Source organism: Haliotis cracherodii, unplaced genomic scaffold, assembly GCF_022045235.1.
Source record: "Haliotis cracherodii isolate W230 unplaced genomic scaffold, xgHalCrac1.p SCAF_7, whole genome shotgun sequence".
In the NCBI taxonomy this organism is placed as follows: domain Eukaryota; kingdom Metazoa; phylum Mollusca; class Gastropoda; order Lepetellida; family Haliotidae; genus Haliotis; species Haliotis cracherodii.
In genome coordinates this window covers 42,344,500-42,367,719 of record NW_027266330.1, presented here as the reverse complement: position 1 = coordinate 42,367,719, position 23,220 = coordinate 42,344,500, and the positions used below count along the sequence as shown (strand labels likewise).

The 23,220-nt window shown below is 40.4% G+C and overlaps 1 protein-coding gene across 1 annotated transcript in view; it reads right to left on the bottom strand.

Moving 5' to 3' along the window:
* LOC139448901 (retinal guanylyl cyclase 2-like) overlaps positions 1–17,306 on the bottom strand; it is a 525,408-nt gene extending 508,102 nt beyond the window's left edge. Inside the window, exon 1 of the mRNA XM_071230419.1 lies at positions 16,610–17,306. Within this exon, the coding sequence (XP_071086520.1) occupies positions 16,610–17,306 (697 nt within the window). The remainder of the gene's footprint in view (positions 1–16,609) is intronic.
* Positions 17,307–23,220: the final 5,914 nt, after the last annotated feature.

Genomic DNA, 23,220 nt, shown 5'->3' with positions numbered 1-23,220 from the left:
TACATCATCGTAAAACGACCGCGTCATATCTTGACTGACAACCCAAGTAGGTTTGACTGATTCTTGGTTTAAATTCGTGAAGTTTATTCATTCCCACCTGGGTGTCCCCCCTCTATTGCATGAGATCCCGAGTGTAACTCTTGATGGTTGGTTTGAAATCACTGTGCGGGATAAGTAGTGGAGATATTGGTTTGACAAGAGATTGAAAAAGATTGATATAGTATGTTGCTTGTTGACAATGGTTTTTTTTAATAAATGACTCCTAACGCACTGAATGGTCAATGGTACTTCTGATATTTTTCGGAAACCGCACTGGATGTCATTCAGGAGGTTATTGGTTTCTAAGTACCAGACTAATCCTTTGTTGACCATGTTGCTCCATCATTTTACAAGCACAGCTAGTTAGTGAAATTGGACGGTAATTGGATGGATCTTTGTGACCCAGTCCAGGCTTTGGGATAGGTATGATAATAGCATTGTGCCCCGAAGGAGGGAAATTTCCGGTTGTCCATATTTAGTCCTCACCATTATCAGAGTTAAAATTTATTTTTTTCTTTTCCTGCTGTTTTTTGAAACCTCTGAAATTGAGGATTATAATATGTTGGCAATTTCAGATTTTGTTGTTAAAAGTGTATTACCGTCTTTGAGATGGTGCACTCCAGATTTTGATCCTTTGCCCTTAATCTTTAGAATCATGTTCCACACCTTGGATATGGGTGTGCGAGAATTGATTTTAGATACATAGTTCTTCCAGGATTGAGGTTTATTTTATTTAAAAGTATGGTTTACGTATATGAGGGTTTGTAGAGGACTTAGGAATGCTTTCGTCTCCAATAGAATTTAATATATCTGAAAAAAGTTGTATAGGATCAGGAACATTCCTGAGACTAAACCGGTTTTAGTTTTTCAGTACACAGTGTTTGGAATAAAGACCATTTGGTCTTTGTAAAGTTCCACCTTGTTGACGGTGGTTCATCAGCGGGATTGATAGCTGTTAGTAGTAGGAAAATAGTCACTTCCACAAAGGTCATCATGGACCGACCATTCAAATTTGTTTAAAATAATTGAAACTGTCAGTGAAAGATCAAGGCCAGAGTTTGTGCCAGTGGCAAGATGCAGATAGTATTTGATGCATCATTGAAGATGCATAGATCATTGTTTGAGATAAAATCTTCAAGGATTCTTCCCTTATTATTTGCATCAGTTCTCACCCATAGGGGATTATGACTGTTGAAATCGCCAATGATGATACAGGGCTTCGGGAGCTGATCGTACAAAGTCTTAAGATCTGATTGACTGATAGTTGAGGAAGGTGGAAGATACAGTGAACATACTGTAAACACCATGTTCAAAGTAAAACAGACAGCAACAGTTTGAAAAGTAGTGTTTAGTTGCACAGAGCTATGGATTATTCCGTTTCACCAGGATAGAAGAACCTCCTATAGGTTTATCACTAGGAGGGGAAAACGACTGGTAAGAACTGTACTGACGGATATCAAATGGATCTGTGTTTTTAGGTATGTTTCTTGGAGAGAAAAAGCTGTCGGTTTAAAAACTTAAATTACAAGTAGTATTTCATTAAAATTCTTCTGAAGACCTCTGCCATTCCATTGTATACTGTGTTGTGGATTCATGGTGGTGCTTGTCTAAAGGATTTAGTTTGGTTCGTTCTTTGTCACAAGCTTCAATTACTAAAAAACGTGGCAAATAGTCAGATCGAATGGATGTATTCTCGTCAGACGAGATATTGTCAGAATCTATGTGTCTTTGTTTCGAACCAGGGTGTTGGAAAGCCATGTCGAAAGGAAAATAATTCTGCACCCCTTTTCCCCACCTAACATGGAGGGTTAACAAAGACAGTCTTTTGCTGCAGCGCATTTTTGGGATGGCATGATCTGCCATGCACATAAATATGCGTATCTGTTTGTTTGACACAAAGAACTGTTTTCATGAAGCCATATGTGTCCACAACCAGAGTGTCTTGTCAATCGGCTTGTTATCCCATCTTAGTTCCACCATATGCATGGAATTTTTTAAGTGATTCATCTCCATGATCCCGGATGCCAATCAGTAAACCGCTTGTAGAAAGAAGATTTATCTTTGTAATTATTAATTCTCTATCCCAACCACGCATGATGGTACATGCATATTTTTCTTAAGTCTCAAACCTATCGCTACATCATCTCTCTGTCTGTACTGGTTTCTGTCAAAGCCAAAATTATTGTTGTCCACTACTGTCTCAATAATAGACGTGCCACTGAATTGCATTCAGTACCCCCCTCTTTTCGAATAGATGGGTAGGGTTTCTCTTCATCAGAGCAAAACAATATGCTTCATTTATTTGCGTGCGTCTCTAAATTTGTTGAGAAAATCGTTAGTTTCACGAATATAGCTGGGCGAGTTTGTATGTTATACATTGAGCTTTTTCTCAGCCACCTCGGTCATGCTTTCTATCGCTGTCCCCAAAAGGTGCATCCGTCTTATAAAGCTTTGGGTTATCTTTTCCTGCCCTCGCGTGTTTTGGTGTCATGTGTTTTGAGGTACCTTCACATTGTTCACTGCCTCTATAGTCGTTCAACTACCTTCTTTACATTTTTCTCATCCTCCTTGGTCCTCACATTTCTGTTACAAGCTATTCGCCTCTATCTATTTTGTACATACTCCTCGGCGTAAAAAAATAGGATTCCAGAACCTATATCTACTGGCCTTATCAGGAAATGTGACTTTTCAACGCCTTCTCATCTTGGGGTCATGTTCATATCTATTCTCTTTCTGAGACCTTTCATCTGAGAACATCATCTTTCACTACCTCTAAATACATATCAGGCCACTTATGACTCTCATATTATCGTGCAAAAATCACTGTCTGCTTTCCCCCGGAATTTTTCCCATTCTATCACTCCCATCCCTGTCAAAGAAAAACTCTTTCAACCTGATTCTTTCCCACGCAGAAAAGTGACTCAGTATCAAGGTCTGGATTTCAATTATGCGTGCCATCTATGTGATACATGCAGACGTACGATAAGGCAGTTTTTAGCCCGTACATCTCAGCAATTGCCTGGAGGCGAAAGCAAAATTGCCAACTGCCTGCTGGCGTCGAGGTTTGGAAAGACTGTCTGTATGCAAGCACTCGATAAACTGCCAATCCGCGGGCAGCTTTGACAGAGGCGAAAGGATGATAGATTTAATTCTGAGAGAGTGTAATCAACTTTCACTCAGCTTCTCCGACTTTGCTCGTTACAGGGGCTACCCCCTCTCCCTCTCACTCCCAATTACCACACAAAAGGTTGAAATCCGATTATCACCTCCTAAAGCCTTCTCCAATCCGGTTTATATTTCTGTCTAATTGAGGCGATGCAGATTATTTGCCAGCAAGCGAACGTTCGTAAGTCTATCGTGTAAATATGTCTAATTGACAAGGAATGAAATACGATCGATTTTGATTGATTTGAGGTTGTAATTGTATCTCGCCTGGCTTCAGTCATGAGTCGGATAATAACCTAATTGGACATGATTCTCCATTTATATCACAAACTTACAGATCCAACGATTCTGATACTTAATGCATATACTTGATATAGCTATATTTAAACCGAACGACAGATGTGCAGGTTCTTTATTGCAATTCAGATACAAAATAAAAACAACAACATGTGAAACTTTTAAGGCGGTAAAATGGTCATGTCATATATCAAATATAAGACGATTCCAATGATCGCTGGATATTTCACTTTCTCCGCGTATATGTCTTTACTATTGTCGTTAAAATATAATATTGGGCAATGTTCCCCAGTGATATCATCTGACCATATTTGATAATCGATCGACAAAACTGCCCCGGTACGTGTATCTACTCTGGATGGCTTATACTGAACGATCCCCATGACCTTGTCGTTAGAGGCGACTAACGGGATCAGGTGATTACGGTCGCTGACTTGGTTGATGCATGTCATCGTGTCCCAATTGCGTAGATCAATGCCCATTATGTCAATCACTGGATTGTCTGGACAAGACTCGATCATTTACAGATCTCCGTCATATCGCTGGAATATGTCTTTGTGCGGCGTTAAACAAACAAATAAATGTACTGTATGATATGATATTGACTTGATTTAATTGTTTCAACTAAGGGATCCCGGAAAAGTTATCCTCATTACCTTCACTCATATTGTAAATGTAAGTGACGTTTGTTCAATATAACTGATGATGATTGATAGCCCCTGGATGAGTAACATTTAAGGAAGACTTCTCACATAGTCGACCACTGGTTTTCTTGCCTCATACCCAGTGTCTGTGCACTCTTTGAACTATGGACATTAAATTAGTAAGTCCAACTTCGTTGCTATACATTTTTCATTTTAAATTTGATGTCCATGTGAAGGGTGAATATTTAGGTTAAATTTAATCTTAAGCCTTTAAACCAGTCAAGATAAAGGAGACATATCAAGGTAACATATTACTAAACATAAGACTTAACCAGCCCTGACAGATTTGAAATTATAATAAGATGCCTTGGTGGTGACATATACACCTATAATTATATCAGATATGCCAAAAATATGGATATGATTTCATTTATTATATCATCAATATGGACATTCAAGATATTCTTTTAAAACACACCAATAGAAATCTGAATCTGAATGATGTGTATGTTTCGATAATGAAACCTTCCTTATCCCAACCGTGGGAATGTAGTGAATACGCTTGGTTGTTTAGTGTCCAAACTCCGTCCCAGCCCTAAACAACTTCGTTACCCTCCCTATTAAAGAGATCTCCACTGGAAGGAGCTTGTCTTCTGCCTTTTCTACAGTTGACGGACTACATGGTTCGAGCCGCTTCGCGATATCACTGGAAGGTTGTCTGTACATAAGTGTGAGACAAGGGTGATTCGAGGCCTTTCTTCTACGACAAGAATTGTGACTTATATGCTTGTCCAGTACGAACGTGATTCTGTCGGAAAGCACCGACGTTTCCCGCTGGCTCCAACACTGTTTACTGGATTCAAGAACAGAGCACGAACTCATTCAAGACATTCAACTGTGACCAAATACTGGACCATGTGAATCCATTGACTTATGTATTGTGGACTGTTGGTGTATATTACAATATTTTGACATATTGTCTTGCCTTTTTACGACTGTATATCTTATCCTGTGTTTTTAAATATAATTTGTCAATTGTTCATTGATTAGAATTCATACACACATGCCCATAATATGCCAGGGAATCGTTCTCTGCTTTTGGCAGGGATTTCTTATGGTACTGTCGCCTTTATTTATATAATATCATCAACGTTTCCTAAACTTGGATGAAGGCTAAAGAAAGTCAATACCAACTGGTCAGCATCTTCTCGAGTTAAGATCGTCCACTAGCCTTTTTATTAAAGTCTTGTTTCCACCCTTGCCACATCAAGCCCACTTTCCTGTGCGTAAATATGATTGGACTATCGCACATATCGATAGTCCAATAAGAGAACGTTTCACAAAGTCAACATCCACGACTGGTACGCCTTCGTATGAAATAGATTTACCGCTGCCAGTCATTGTGTCATCTTTTTAACACCCCAACGATTGCCTATGTTTTTTTGTCAGGGATGAAATCGCAAATGTTTTCATTATCTGATCGACTAGGTCACCGCCTATAGTAGTCGCCATCTTACGAAGCTATGCGTTTTGAGACCCGTGGGGATCCGGGGTAGAATAGGTCTTCAGTAGCCCATGCTTGCTGTAAAAGGCAACTCTGCTTATCGTAAGTGGCAACTAACGGAATCGGGTGGTCAGGCTCGGTGACTTGGTTGTTGCATGTCATCGATCCCAATTGCGTGGATCGATGTGCATGACGTCAATCACTGGTTTGTCTGGTCCAGACTCGATTATTTACATACCGCCGCCATGTAGCTGGAAAATTGCTGAGTGTAGCGTTAAACAACAAACAAACAAACCATGCGTTTTGATTAGATATCGCGTTTTCATTACAAGGGGCACAACCCGTCATGTACGCGAGGTGGTGCCAGGGTCGAGCCAAGCAAAGTGGCCTTGATGTGGCAAGGGTAGAAACTAAGCTTTGATATGAGCAGGAAGATGAATGGTCAGTTACTTTTGTTCTCTTTTCACGGAAGCACGACATGCGTAACATTATATATGTAACCTTATATGTGTCGTAAGAAGGTATTAGTGAGTGAGTATGATTTTACGCCGCTTGGAGCAATAATCCAACAATATTACGGCGGGGGACACCAGAAATAGGCTTCACACATTGTACATATGTGGGGAAACGAAGCCGAAGCTCGGCGTGACGAGCGAACGTTTAAAACCACTAGGCAACCCCACAGCCCCGAGCAGATATGAGTTACAAAAGTTACAGACATTGTATCATGCCAGATACTTAGCCACTCACCCGCATTTCGGAAAATGCAAAATTAAGAACTGGCGTTCACGTTCATCGTAACATGAGAGGGAGTTTGCTTGTTTAATTGTGTATGTGCTTTTGACATATTCCATAAGGTACATACATGTTTATTAATGGAATAAAAGAAACATATTTGTTTCCTGCGTTTTCACAAAGCATTTTCAAACAAAAGAAGAACATCCTATAGGTAAAATTTTCTCAGAATTAGTTAGACGTTTACAAGACATGATGCCATTACGATGATCCGTTTCCCGCTCAAAGAGTAGGATCATGCAAAGCGAGGGCTATGTTGAAGCTTTTCTTCAAGATTTCGTATGTGCATTTAGATTCTTCGGTTACAGTAAAGTATTGAAACATATTCTTGAGTTGATTATAATGCATATATTTTCGTACGTTTATCGCCCCTATTGGGGTTCCGACTCCGTCTCCAGAAAACGTCCTGTTTATTATGATTATTACACGATCGACATGATGTGTTCGTGACTGCGACTTTAAACAACATGCTAACAAACAACCAAATAACATCTATTTTGAATTGTAAGTGGGTATAAGACATTCCTTTCCCTGAAGAAATGCCTGGTTGTGTGACATGTGCATGTCGTAGAGACGGTGGGCCACAGATGCTTGAACTCATAAACAGTAATAGACAATACATTATTTTTCGGAAATGCTGCTTCGAGACTTGTCATCTTTGTCATTCGACTCAGACAGCCAGCTTTTAAGAGAAACCATAAAAACACGGTTCTTTAATGAAGGACCTTGATAGTTTTCACGGTGACCAAGCTTGGCATAAATGCTTGATATTTCTGGCAAAGAATCAATAGTCCGAGGTCATCGACTATCATGTGGTGATAGCGACTCGGCAGTGGAAATAGCGCTTTCAGTAAAGACGCCATTGCTTCCCGGCGACGCTTGAAAGTGATCTGATCACAACTGCTAAATAAGAACATTCAACCTTCATAACCAAACACATTCTTATATTTTACTGTGTAAAATGTGTTTCTGTGTTTGAAAGTAATCAATAGGTTTAATGTGGCTGTATTGTCTCTTGTTTACGATAGGAAACATTATTACACTCCCAAGGTTTCATAAGCCAAAACTTGTTTACAAATAGTTAAGATTGTTCGCATAAGACACAAGTATTTCATCAATGTTAAAACGTAGCAAATTTGCCACATTTAAGTTTAGAAGTAATTGCACTGTCAAGAAAGAAATATGCAGCTACACATTACCGCAAAACACCTCAAGTTTTCATCAGATCATACAAACGATCAACGGGACTAAATGTGACTACTCTTTTTGTCATTGAAATATCAACCAGTCTCGCTTTTACGAAACTGAACTCTGTCGAATAGTTCCCCCATTCCTGTAGGACTCCCTGTTAATACAAAAGCATGATTAGCAACCGTAGATATGCAAGACGCGTCTGTTTGTAATATTGATTGTTGACAGTCCTACTAGACAATTGTTTCGAAATTGATTAATGAAATATAACACATAGTAATTATTGAATATTGATAATAATGGCCTGATGATGTACGCCTCTCCGTGGTGGGCCTAGATAGGGAGGATTTATTCCCCTGAACGGAAGGTACATCACCCAGTTAGGGCTAACTCCCTGAAACTGTTTCAAAACTTGGTTACAGAAAGCCAAGAAGAAACTCATCTTGTATCTCCACAGCCCACTCAGTCTCAGATGGAATTTGCCCAAGGGGCGGGTACAGGACCCGTCCAAGACTATCATGGACGCAGCAACTGAAGTCCACACTTCTTGTGTGTGCGAAGGCAACGGGGTGGCCAGAAATACCACGAGTAAATGATAAATTGTTGAAGCAGCATTGGGTTGGTTGGTTTGTTGTTGAACGCCGCACTCAGCAATATTCCAGCTATATGACGGCAGTCTGTAAATAATCGAGTCTGGACCAGACAATCCAGTGATTGACATCATAGCATTGATCGACGCAATTGGGATCGATGACATGCATCAACCAAGTCAGCGAACCTGACCCCCCGATCCCGTTAGTCGCCTTTTACGACAAGCATAGTCATGGGTTGCTGAAGACCTATTCTACCCCGGAATCTTCACGGGTCAGCAGCATTGGGACAAAGCCATGCCAATGTATGCATACCTGACAGGACAAAACACCCGTGACCAGTTCCGGCGACTATGATTATATATGATCTGTGAACCTGGTGAGCTAACTGCCAAACACTCGTCAGGCGCCTTTGCACGAACCCTCAGTTAGAACAGTAGACCCGTGAAGATCTGGGGTAGAATAGATCTTCAGCAACCCATGCTTGTCGTAAAAGGCGACTAACGGGATCGGGTGGTCAGGCTCGCTGACTTGGTTGATGCATGTCATCGATCCCGATTGCGTGGATCGATGCTCGTGATATTAATCACTGGATTGTCTGGTCCAGACTCGATTATTTACAGACATATAGCTGGAATATTGCTAAGTGCGGCGTTAAACAACAAACCAACCAACCAGTTAGAACAGTAGCAGACCCGAAAATGAACGTTCACATTATTCTCCCTAAATTACCTGACACAGTCGTCACTGATGCCCCTCAAATGGGCGCCTAATTTTGAGTTCTCTCCCGATTCCGACCCCTACTCTGTCAATGATCCCCTGTATATTTTGTGTATGTCATTCTATAATCAAATCTGGGATTTATCGATTGATAAACGGATGCCAATTTAACAATCTTACGAATCATTTCCACAGAATCAACTTGATAAATTAAATGGCATTATTTCTGTCACTCTTCATGCGGACTGTTTTGTGCATGACATTAACTGTTGCGTGTATGCTGCTGCTCGAACATTGGAGGAACTCTATACGGCTTTCAAATCACAAAAGGGTAACAAACAAAATTATCTAAAGAACAACCGGTTCCAAATAAAACTAAATGAAAGAAGGAAAGCTATATCCTGGATCAAACTTTGCTTGACATTACGTTCCTTAGGGCAATGAATGTCAAAACGCCAAAAGACAATTTGGATAAATTATAAAACACAATACAAGACAACAAAAGAGAACATTTTAAATCAATTCTTTATTCTCTGAAGGCAAAGATAAAGGTTTGGACAGAAAGAAAGAGAAAGTAGGATAAGAAAAATAACTTTTCATTAAACAAAATAAACTGGTCAAAACAAATGTAAAACAGTTTTACAGGCAATTAAAATGCAACCAATGGCAATGATAAAGAACCACCATGCATTCCGATGAAAGGTTTGGAAACACTTGTGGTCTATACCCGGCAACTGCAACCTCGAAGAACCATGGGTAGAGGTATACAATAGTAATGTACATGACAAATTAAAGTCACCACTGTTGTTGGTAATTAAAAAGTCCAAATCTAATACAGCACCAGGGCCTGATGTTATTCGAAACCGGTTTTGGAAGCTGTCCCCTTGTCTCCAAATACCATTACTTCACTGTTTAAATTCTCTTGTGAATACAGGGGATGGTCCGCCTTGGTTATACAGAAGTCGAACAATACTTCTCCTAAAGAAAGGTCATTTGACTGACCCTAAAAACTACCTCCCTATTACTTGTCTGAATAAACAGTAAAAATATTCACAGGGCATCTTAATGATCTTGTGTCATCATACTGCGCTTCCAATGACATTAATGAGACCTGCTGCACTCCGGGCTTTCCTTCCACAATAAACTGACACGCCGTGATATAACGGGAATAATGTTGAAAGCGGCGTTAAACCCAACTAGCTCACTCCAAAGACATTATTTACATGGAGCAGAAAGGGATGTTGAGGTGTTAAGAATCAATTGCTAGTTCAGAAAATGATAATTGAAGAGGCTAAAACTAACCACCGTAACCTCTCAATGTGTTGGTTTGACTACAGAAAAGCTCATGATTCTGTACCTCACGAATGAATTTTGAAGTCACTGAAATGTATTGACCTCCTCGAGCGATATATTCGCAGGGGCAGGTGGTGACTTCGGAATCCATTTCTATTAGAAGAGGAATATTTCAGGGTGATTCTTTTAGTCCTTTGCTTTTCTGTTTGTCACTAAATCCTTCAGCGTTTTGCTTAGCGAAGAAGAAGGTTATCATTCTGGATTTCCTCAGCACTGATTCCCAAAACCCCTCACTCATCTCCTTTCCATGGATGACCTTGAAGTTATTGCCAATGGAGGATCCACACTAAAAAAAGATTCTCCTTCACGTGTCCTTTTTCTAATGATATCGGCATGTACTTTGGACTCGACAAATGCAACATTCTTCATCTGAATCGTGGCAAGGTAGAAGAGGGAGGATCAGTCATCTTACTTAGTAGAGGAATAATTGGCCATCTCGTGGAAGGTCAGGCCCATACGGATGCAGGATACGGACAAACTACATAATGCCCATATCAAGGAAACTTCGTGCGGAGTACAACTGCAGACTTAAGAAAATCTCGAGTTTAGAAATTAGAGCTGAACGCTCGCAATAACGTCAAAGACACAAATACTTATGCTTTTGTATTCGTTTTTTTTTGTATTCTTTTGGTGTTATTGATTGGACGAAACAAGAAATTCAGGGTATTGACACCCTCACACGAAGAATTATGTCAGACAATAGATCCAAACACCCTCGTTCTACCCTCAATGGCTTATATTTACCATATTATGATGGGAGGGCGTGGTTTGATTAACGTGGGGCTCTTCATCATGGAATTGTATTGTCCACTTTTGCACACATGTATTTGTCTGATGATCCTCTTGCATATCAAGACAAGATGACAGTTTCCTTAAACGAGCCAAGGATGATTGACATTATTTCAATGTCAATGTTGGTGGTTCTGTGCTGCTGGACGGTACAGAAATGAGTGTCAACCAAGCGAAGTGCCATATCAAATCGGCTCAGACTCTGAGACTATCTGAACGACCACTGCATCGCGTTTATGTGCAGTGTGTTGAGAAGATCCCTGCAGAGTCCTTCGCTTGGATGAAGTTGGTTGGCCTGAAAAGTGAAACAGAAGGCTTTCTGTTTGCTGCTCAGGACCAGCCAATTCCCAGTCTAACCCGTCAATGTTTGATTTTGCTTCAAAATGTAAAAATGCAATGTAGATTATGCAATGAATTAAATCTGACTGTCATTGTCAGTGGATGCCCAGCTTTGGCACAAACACAGTATCTTAATGAAGGAGTGGCTCGATCCTTTTATTACTGTCTTCGTCAAGCTTGTGGTCCATGAGATTCATCGATGGACGACCCAGATGATGTAGAGGGCATCATGGAAAATGAAAAATACAAAATTCTTTGGAATAGGCCCGTATACAGTCTCAGACCTATCCATGCCGATAAACCTGATTTTGTCCTTTTTGATAAATCCAATGAAATAATTTATATTATTGAATTGTCTGTCCTTTTTGACACTTATGTGATTGACAAGATTCAGAAAAAAACATGTCAAATATGGTTTTTTTTCAAAATATGCCGCTTGAATTCCCTGTACTAAGTTGTAAGACTCCCCTTTGTTCTCTGTGCCTTAGGTTTGGTACCTCCTTATCTGTTGACTGACATTGGGAGAGTACCCGGGTTTGCTACCAGGAATACAGCCATTCTGATAATCTTTTAACGTCTTTTGGTATGATGCGGTTGGGAATCGAACCCCGGCTCTCCGGGCGGACGCTCCACGGAGGCGGTCTGTTATTTCGGTTGAACATACACATATGTTCGCTAATGTAAGGGAGAATAAATATATGAGGTAAACAAATTGATATGTGTCCTGCTGTATGAGTTAAACAAATGATTCAGTCATTTATGAGGTAAACAAAGAGAAATGTTCCCTGACATATGAGGTATAGAAACATAAATGTTCCCTGACATATAAGGTATAGAAACAGATATCTCCCTGATGTTTGAGGTAAACAAACAGAAATGTTCCATGTCATATGAAATAAACAAACAGAAATGTTCCCTGACATATGAAGTATAGAAACAGATATCTCCCTGATGTTTGAGGTTAACAAACAGGAGTGTTCCCTGACATATGAGATATAGAAACAGATATCTCCCTAATGTTTGAGGTTAACAAACAGAAATGTTCCCTGACATATGAGGTATAGAAACAGATATCTCCCTGATGTTTGAGGTAAACAAACAGAAATGTTCCCTGACATATGAGGTATAGAAACAGATATCTCCCTGATGTTTGAGGTAAACAAACAGAAATGTTCCCTGACATATGAGGTATAGAAACAGATATCTCCCTGATGTTTGAGGTAAACAAACAGAAATGTTCCCTGTCGTATGAAATAAACAAACAAATGGTCCCTGACGTATGAGGTAAACAAAGAAAACGTCCCCGGACGTATGAGGTAAACAAAGATAAACGTTCCCTGACGTATGAGGTAAACGGAGAGAATTGTTCCTTGACGTGTTAGGTAAACAAACACATTTATTCCCTTGCGAATGGTTGTGAAGTAAAAACAGACAAATTCCACTAATGTTTATGCATAAACTGAAAGATAAAGACAAGGCAATGAACATCGCGTGCATGGTTGCAGACGATAAAGGGTATGGTAAAAAGATCGTGACAGGTTTTAGCCTCGTGATGAGAAGACTGATGAGTCATATTTTTGTTATTGGTATATATTGAATGATTATCTTGGGAGGGTAATATAATTTATGATGTCATAACGCTTGTCCAATTCGTGGCCTTTCTTTTGACTACCAACACTGACTTAAATGTAACTATACTAATCCCAGATATAAAATCTTAGTAAGTGAGACGAATGGACTAGTACTTAATCTGAATTCACATTAACAAATCAAAGTAAGTGACTGAGTATGGTTTTACGCCGCTCTTAGAAATGATCCAGCAATATTGCGGCGGGGGACACCAGAAATGGGCTTCACACATTGTGCCCACGTGGGGAATCGAACCCGGGTGTTCAGCGAGACGAGCGAACGCATTAACCACTAGACTATCTCACCGCCCCTAACATACCAAAGCAAAGCTATAACAGGCGTTGTGTTATGAATATGACTATATCATTAACCGTAGTTCAATGTTCATTCTGATACATTCAAAACGTGGACATTTCAAGAAATGGTTTGTACGTGTTCTTGTCCGTTTAGTGGAAAGTGACATGGGTTAAACGATAAATGCAAAACGTGCAGTTAACAGTGACTGACAGGTGGTAGTCGACAGCATTGATTGTCACCTAAACGCTAAAGAGACTTATATAAAGAAACAAACAGATTGCTAACTAGAAAAAAGGTGCATGTTGTTAAAGGTACATAGTGTGTAAGTCAAATGTAAAAGTAGGCGATTAGTAGGTCATCATACATATATTTAACTATACCAAGCAACAGGAACTAAGTAACAAATTACATATATTGCCTAGTAATATCAGAAAAGCATTACAACAAAATTAATATTAAAAGGATATTGTTGTATACTTGATATTGTATTCAAATTTGATATATTTTATAATTTGCTGGAACCACTCTGTCAAAGGTTATTCTAGAGTCTAATTTAAGACAATGCTTGGATACCATTCTCGTTAGATGTTCCGTCCCATAATCGATTCGTATTTTACTATTACTGGAGCTGGAAGTGCATTAGATGTCGTGTAGCCATAGGGTGGACAAAGTAAATTGGATGTAAAAGTGGGCCCGGCAGGTGGGCTGGAAAACGTAGTCAATTACCGGCATGACGTGCAGAAAAGAGCTGTACCCTATTATGGATGGCGGCAGTGATTTACTAGATTAGCAATCTCTCTGCTATGAATTCGCCGCTGTAAGCGACGTAGCTACCGTCATGAAACTAACTTAATTTTTATAATAGGTTTGGTTGGCCCAGAATTACAAACACGGTTTCATATAGATCATACCGATTTGAACCGAAACAGAAAACATACCAACCTGTAAGGATTTTTTAAAACAGCTCCCCCTTTTTTCGAAACCTTAACGTCCATGTCATTGACTAGATTACATCTAAATATCAAAGTATCTTCCCGTAAGAATTGTTCTTTTACAGCCCCACTTCGAGAACAAAGGACCATATTTACATTGAATAACAGGAAAACGGTGCAAGAGCAGCGCTTCTATTTTGTGACTGGCTGCAGCTTCTACAATTGCCTTTCTTTGGCATTTCTGGTGTATACCCAGAAGAATGTTGTTAGAACTGTTGTGAGATTGAAGAAAAAATATTATGTAGTCCACAATGCTATGTCAAAATAATTGTTATGACGGCCAATAGTGACTGACGCAAGACAACTGAAATTGATCACATGAAGGTTATTAACAAGAATATAAAATTCAAGTACAATTTCAGAAATGTGAAATACAGTGACACATCATAATGATACATTATTAGAGTTATGTTAATTCTCATTTCCATAAGCTGGTATTATTAAAAACATTGACAAGTAATGTAGCTATTATATATTACCTAATTATTCACGACAATATCGGTTGTTAAAATCATTTGAAGCTTAGAAAGTGCGTGCATATTTGTGCGTGTGTGTGTGAGTGCGCGTGCGTACCTGTGTGCGTGTGTACGTATTATATACATGATGAATTATTTGTTAAGCTCATAGTATAGGAGCAATATCGCATGTCCGACAGCAACTCAGGAGCTACAATCTTTAGCCTGCTTACGTGAAAACAACTTCACCAAAGGCCTCTCATCAGTGTGGATTTGTGCCTGCCATACTTCCAGGTATACTCAATTAAACCGTTGGTATTCTTTTCTCGTGTATCCTGTAATCATCAACATTCCCAGCTGACAGACTTGATTGATTTTCAATTTCCTCTGGTTTTCTAGATGCGTGTAACAGCAAATTTAGCCAGTTATAGAAGACATCACTCGAGTAATGACCTGAATAAAAGTCGTTAGTATTACGCATTGATTGACAACTGTGCTTGTAGATCAAAGCAAATGTCTGCTTTATTAACTGTTATTATCGCTCAATATCGCCAGTATGCAGAAGTACAAATGTGAGATATTTTCAATAATATCTCTTACTACTTACGTACTGCTATTAGCATCCGTCTTTGTTGAACTGCAAAGCATATAATCACGTGACTACAATAACAACCAAGATCTGCGTATTAACCCATCTTAAACACGTACTAGTGTGATCATATCCCTCCATATGCTTGCTCAAAAACCAAACATCAATTGTTAACTTCAGTAAGGACAAATAGCGAGAGAAGGAAATACGGACTTCTGCAAATACATTTGTTTCCAAATATAAATGACAATGCATTTATATTAGTTTGAATATTTTTTAATAGATTACCATAAAACATCCATTTCACATTGAATTCAACAGTCGTGCTTTGTTTGAAGCAGTTGCATATGATGAATGTCCAGAATTTAAAGCCTTCAAATCAACGCTAATTTACAGAATCCTATTTCTGTTTTGTGCTAAACTATTTATTTGGACAAGTTAAAATAAACGGGTAAAATATATGTTTAAATAAGTGTGATGTTGTAGATAGTTTGCAGTTGTAAGAACAGTATCAATAAGGGTTAATAACATTCCCATACACAAGAGTAAGTGAGTGAGTTGGGAATAATGCAACATTTAGCAATGTTCTAGAAAATCAGGCGTGGGGCTTCACACATTGTACCCATGTGAGAAATCGAACGGTTTAACCTCTAGGCTTCCCCAGCCTTCCATCTACAACAATACGGGAATGTCACAAATATTATACATATTATATCAAATGGAGCAGTGTCAACCCATACCATACATATGATATATTGCTAGAACATTTCATTTAAATCATTTTCTTTCACAAGTTACTGTTTAGACTGTGAATGTATTGCTTGAGAAAACATAGGCATCGTCCAGGATGTAGTTAGATTCTCGCGACATGAAATGCTGGCCATTGTTTGGCCTACTTCACTGCCTGATCGCGATACTGGCCTTCTTACTCGAAGTTATAGGCAACATATTGATTATGCTGCCATCTACAAACTTAAAAAGTGTCATGTTGTTCTGTGTGATGTGTATCCGTGTTACCACAGACACACTGGATATCATAAATCAGTTTTTAGATAAGAGTAAAAGTTTATGAGAAAATGCTGATTGAACAAACATAGGCACAAGTGCATAAATATGGATAAGCTCCTTGATCATGGACAGTCTTGCACATTGATGGACTGACATAGACGTAAATATGAGCATCCCACAAAGAGGTATGTAAAACATCTTAAGTAAGCTTACCCTTGTCACTGTCGGTGATCATGTCCACAACAGATTCCATATTTGAGTCAGATGATAAGGAAAACTTCTTTTTTGCATCAAAGTTATTGATATTAAGTTGTAAAAACATTTCCGTTGCCAGATCCTGCCAATACTCCATCTCGGACACCACTATGGCCACAGTTTCCCACTGGAAATAATCCAGAATATCCACCATCACAAGGGATGTCTGGCGGAAATCATTCACCATCGAAAACGCGTAGCTACTGAAGCGTGTTGGAATAAAAAAATCTGATGCTATGTAGGCTTTTTTATACACTTCAGAAAAAGTAAAGAAAGACTTGTGGAGACTATACGAGGATATGCCTATCAGAGCATGTGGGGTAGTTGCGTTAAATGCATCACCTATATGAGTCAAAGCATTTTGCTCCGTACAAAACAAATAGGGCGTGAAGGTCAAATCTATTCCATTCCCAAGGATATCCTTTTGGACACCGACAAAAACATCCGCAACGGATGAATTGACTTTTTCGGTGAAATTAGCATCGCAACCATTTGTCCAAATTATCCCGATATTGAAGGCGGATGAGTCCACCGAAACTCTCGCCACAGAACCATATATAATCATGCACAATAATACACTCAGTATTCCATTTTGGCACAGTTGATCCATGGATTCCCGTAGAACTGCGTTTCTAGTCTGTGTTGGACGAGACATTGGAAACAGGGATTGGGACAAAAACCTAGCATCCGAACCCTGGCTGTGTTGAGCCAATCATGGATTCAATTGTTAAACTCTTGAACTAAAGCGGTGCTGATTGCTGTTGTTGCGTTGATGTTGAAACTGTGATACATATAGTTTGAAGTGACCTCGGTTCTGTAGGTGAAAATTGAACGTGCGTTCACCACATGACATATTCCCATGCTACTTCTCTGGCTGATTCATGTTTATCTCTTCTTCCTGCTGTATTCACTGCCACGGATGCCTCACGAGCTCTCCATCGATTTTTCGCTAACCAATAGCAGTTGGTTAAAACGCACTATCTGAATTAGATACCACGTGCTAACCCTTGTCTACACTCAATCAATAGGATGAAATATAAAAAAATGGCACATCGCATCTGTGAAAATCGATCTGCTTTCACAGTTATCAAGCAACATGCGCCTCTCCGTTCATTCTTGTGGTAGGCAAAGAGATGCAACGATTCTGTGGAAGAATGTCACATCATACATCAGCCGACCCTGGGACAATTGTCATATGTCGGACTCCATAGCCATCTCTTCACTGACTATTGACTACTTTCTGTTCAAAGGAGGTAATTGCTACTACAGGGATTTTTGTGCTTGACAAATATTTGAATCTTATCTTGAAGGATATTTATTTGTCCACTTTTGCATTGATTAGTTTGAACTTAAAACATACATTAACGTTCATTAACCTTGATGTTTAAACAATGTGTGCAGGTGCTGTATTTCACACACTGTGGTAAAATGGATTCACATACCATGTATGCATTTTCGTACTCAACAGGACAAGCGCCTTTGGTAAAATATATTGCGGCACACTTGCCATGTTAATAAGGCGTGTAGTGAGAATCATGCGTCTGATCAATAAGCGTGTAGTGAGAATCATGCGTCTGATCAATCAGCGTGTAGTGAGAATCATGTGTCTGATCAATCAGCGTGTAGTGAGAATCATGTGTCTGATCAATCAGCATGTAGTGAGAATCATGTGTCTGATCAATCAGCATGTAGTGAGAATCATGTGTCTGATCAATCAGCGTGTAGTGAGAATCATGCGTCATGTCAATCAGCGTGTAGTGAGAATCATGCGTCTGATCAATAAGCGTGTAGTGAGAATCATGTGTCTGATCAATCAGCGTGTAGTGAGAATCATGTGTCTGATCAATCAGCATGTAGTGAGAATCATGTGTCTGATCAATCAGCATGTAGTGAGAATCATGTGTCTGATCAATCAGCGTGTAGTGAGAATCATGCGTCTGATCAATAAGCGTGTAATGAGAATCATGCGTCTGATCAATCAGCGTGTAGTGAGAATCATGCGTCTGATCAATAAGCGTGTAATGAGAATCGTGCGTCTGATCAATCAGCATGTAGTGAGAATCATGTGTCTGATCAATAAGCGTGTAATGAGAATCATGCGTCTGATCAATCAGCGTGTAGTGAGAATCATGCGTCTGATCAATCAGCATGTAGTGAGAATCATGCGTCTGATCAATAAGCGTGTAATGAGAATCATGCGTCTGATCAATCAGCGTGTAGTGAGAATCATGCGTCTGATCAATCAGCGTGTAGTGAGAATCATGCGTCTGATCAATCAGCCTGTAGTGAGAATCATGCTTCTGATCAATCAGCGTGTAGTGAGAATCATGCGTCATGTCAATCAGCGTGTAGTGAGAATCATGCGTCTGATCAATCAGCCTGCAGCGGGCAACATACGTCAGATCACTCAGCGTGTAGTGAGAGTCATGCGTCATGTCGATCAGCGTTTTGTGGCAAACAAGCGTCATTCGTCAATCAGCGTGTAACGGCAAACATGCGTCATGTCAATCAGCGTGTAGTGAGAATCATACATCAGATCAATCAGCGTGTAGTGAAAATCATGCGTCACGTCGATTAGCGTGTTGTGGCAAACATACGTCATGTCAATCAGCGTGTAGTGAGAATCATACATCAGATCAATCAGCGTGTAGTGAAAATCATGCGTCATGTCGATGAGCGTGTTGTGGCAAACATGCATCATTCGTCAATCAGCGTGTAGTGGTAAGTTTTTACATGCGTCATGTCGATCAGCATGTAGTGGCAAACATGCGTCATGTCAATCAGCGTGTAGGGAGAGCCGTGCGTCTGATCAATCAGCGTATTTTGGCAAACATTCGTCAGACCCATCAGCGTGTAGTGGCAACCATGCGTAATGTGAATCAGCGTTTAATGTGAATCATGCGTCAGATCAATCAACATGTAGTGGCAAACATGTTAGTCACGTCATTCGGCGTGTAGTGAGAATCATGCGTCATGTCGATCAGCGTGTTGTGGCATACATGCATCATGTCAATCAGCGTGTTGTGGCAAACATGCGTCATGTCAATCAGCATTTAATGTGAATCATGCGTCAGATCAATCAGCGTGTAGTGGCAAACATGCGCCATGTCAATCAGCGCGTGGTGGCAAACATGCATCATGTCATATGAATCACTGTGTAGTAACAAACATGTGTCATGGCGATCAGTGTGTGGTGGCAAACATGCATCATGTCATATGAATCACTGTGTAGTAACAAACATGTGTCATGGCGATCAGTGTGTGGTGGCAAACATGCATCATGTGAATCGGCGTGTAGTTACAAACCTTCGTCATGGCGATCAGCTTGTAGTGGCAATCATTTATTATGTCAGTCAGCATGTGGTGAGAATCATGCGTCAAGTGAATCAGCGTGTAGTGGCAAACATGCATCATGTCAATCAGCGTGTAGTGGCAAACGTGTTACGTCGATCAGCGTGTTGTCGATCATGGCGATCAGCGTGTGGTTGTAAACATGCATCATGTGAATCAGCGTGTAGTTACAAACCTTCGTCATGGCGATCAACGTGTAGTGGCAAACATGCATCATGTCAATCAGTGTGTAGTTGCAAACATGTGTTACATTGATCAGCGTGTTGTGGCAAAAATGCGTCATATCAATCAGCATGTACAGAGAATCATGCATCATGTGAATCAGCGTGAAGTTGCAAACATGCGTCATGTCAATCAGCCTGTGGTTGCAAACATGCATTGTGTCAATCAGCGTGTAGTGGCAAACATGTGTTTTGTCGATCAGCGTGTTGTAGCAAGCATGCATCACATCAATTAGCTTGTAGGGAGAATCGTATGTCATGTCAATGTAGTGATAAACATGTGTCATGTCGATCAGCATGTAGTACGAATCTTGCATCAGATCAGTCAGCGTGTAGCATGTAGTTGCAAAAATGCATCATGTCATGTGAATCAGCGTGTAGTTAGAAACATGCGTCATGTCAATCAGCTTGTACGGGCAAACATGCGTCATGTCAATCAGCGGGTAGTAGCAAACATGTATCATGTCAATCAGCATTTAATGTGAATCATGCGTCAGATCAATCAACATGTAGTGGCAAACATGCGTCATGTCAATCAGTGTATGGTGGCAAACATGTGTCCAGTGAATCAGCGTGTAGTGGCAAACATGCGTCATGTCAATCAGTGTATGGTGGCAAACATGTGTCCAGTGAATCAGCGTGTAGTGGCAAAAATTCGTCATGTCAATCAGTGTGTGGTGGCAAACATGCATTATGTCAATCAGCATGTAGTGGCAAACATGTGTTGTGTCTATCAGCGTGTTGTGGCAAACATGCATCGAATCAATCAGCGTGTAGGAAGAATCATGCGTCATGTCGATTAGCATGTGTGGATAAACATGTTTCATGTCGATCAGCATGTAGTACGAATCATGCATCAGATCAGTCAGAGTGTTATAGGAATCAGGTGTCATGTCGATCAGCGTGTAGTGGCAAACATGCATCATGGTAATTAGCGTGTAGTGGGAATCATGCATCAGATCAGTCAGCGTGCTGTGGGAATCATGCGTCAAGTCGATCAGCGTGTAGTGGCAAACATGGATCATGGTAATTAGCGTGTAGTGGGAATAATGCTTCAGATCAGTCAGCGTGCTGTGGGAATCATGCGTCATGTCGATCAGGGTGTGGTGGCAAACATGCATGTTGTGGCAAACATGCATCATGGCAATTAGTGTGAAGTGGGAATCATGCATCAGATCAGTCAGCGTGTTGTGGGAATCATCTGTCGTCGATTAGGGTGTAGTGGCAAACATACGTCAAATCCATCAATGTGTAGTGGCAAACATGCGTCATGTCACTCAGCATCTAGTGGCAAACATGCGTCATGTCACTCAGCGTCTAATGGCAAACATGCGTCATGTCACTCAGAGTCTAGTGGCAAACATGCGTCATGTCACTCAGTGTATAGTGGCAAAGATGCGTCATGTCGCTCAGCGTCTAGTGGTAAACATACGTCATGTCACTGAGCGTCTAGTGGCAAACATGTGCCATGTCACTGAGCGTCTAGTGGCGAACATGTGTCATGTCACTGAGCATCTAGTGGCAAACATGTGTCATGTCACTGAGCGTCTAGTGGTAAACATGCGTCATGTCACTGAGCATCTAGTATCAAACATGTGTCATGTCACTGAGCGTCTAGTGGTAAACATGTGTCATGTCACTGAGCGTCTAGTGGTAAACATGTGTCATGTCACTGAGCGTCTAGTGGTAAACATGCGTCATGTCACTGAGCATCTTGTGGTAAACATACGTCATGTCACTGAGCATCTAGTGGTAAACATGTGTCATGTCACTGAGCGTCTAGTGGTAAACATGTGTCATGTCACTGAGCGTCTAGTGGTAAACATGCGTCATGTCACTGAGCATCTTGTGGTAAACATACGTCATGTCACTGAGCGTCTAGTGGCAAACATGTGTCATGTCACTGAGCGTCTAGTGGCAAACATGCGTCATGTCAATCGGCGTGTAGGAACAATCGTGCGTCAGATCAATCAGTGTGTAGGGTCAAACACGCATCATGTGGATGAGAGTGTAGTGAGAATCATGCATCAGATCAGTCAGCATGTTATAGGAATCATGTTTCATGTCGATGAGGGTGTAGTGGCAAACATGTGTTGTGTCGATCAGCGTGTTGTGGCAAACATGCATCATATCAATCAGCGTGTAGGGAGAATCATGCGTCATGTCGATTAGCATGTAGTGATAAAAATGTGTCATGTTGATCAGCATGTAGTGCGAATCATGCAATAAGATCAGTCAGCGTGTTAAAGGAATCATGTGTCATGTCAATCAGGGTGTAGTGGCAAACATGGATCGTGGTAATTAGCGTGTAGTGGAAATCATGCATCAGATCAGTGCTGATGCGTGCTGTGGGAATCATGCGTCATGTCGATCAGGGTCTAATTTTCAATCATGCGTCAAGTCAATAAGTGTGTTGTAGCAAACATGCGTCATGTCAATCAGCGTGTAGTAAGAATCGTGAGCCTGATCAATCAACATATTGTGGCAAACATTCGTCAGATCAATCAGTGTGTAGTGGCAAACATGCATCATGGCAATTAGTGTGTAGTGGGAACCATGCATCAGATCAGTCAGCATACTGTGGGAATCATGCGTCATGTCGTTCAGCATGTAATGGCAAACATACATCATGTAGATCAGCATGTAGTTAGAATCATGCGTCATGGCAATCAGTGTCTAGTGGCAAACATACGTCAGGTTAATCAGCGTGTAGTGGCAAACATGCGTCATGTCACTTAGCGTCTAATTGCAAACATGCGTCATGTTAATCAGCTTGTAGTGGCAAACATGCGTCATGTCAGTCAGCGTCTAGTGACAAACATGCGTCACGTCATTCGGCGTGTAGTGAGAATAATGTGTCCGATCAATCAGCGTGTAGTGGCAAACATGCGTCAGAACTTTCAGCGTTCAATCTAATGTTCTGGTAGTATAATGGATACACGTACGTGGTTTCATTTTCCAAATAACAATATTCTCTTTGACTGAACTAGAAAGCAT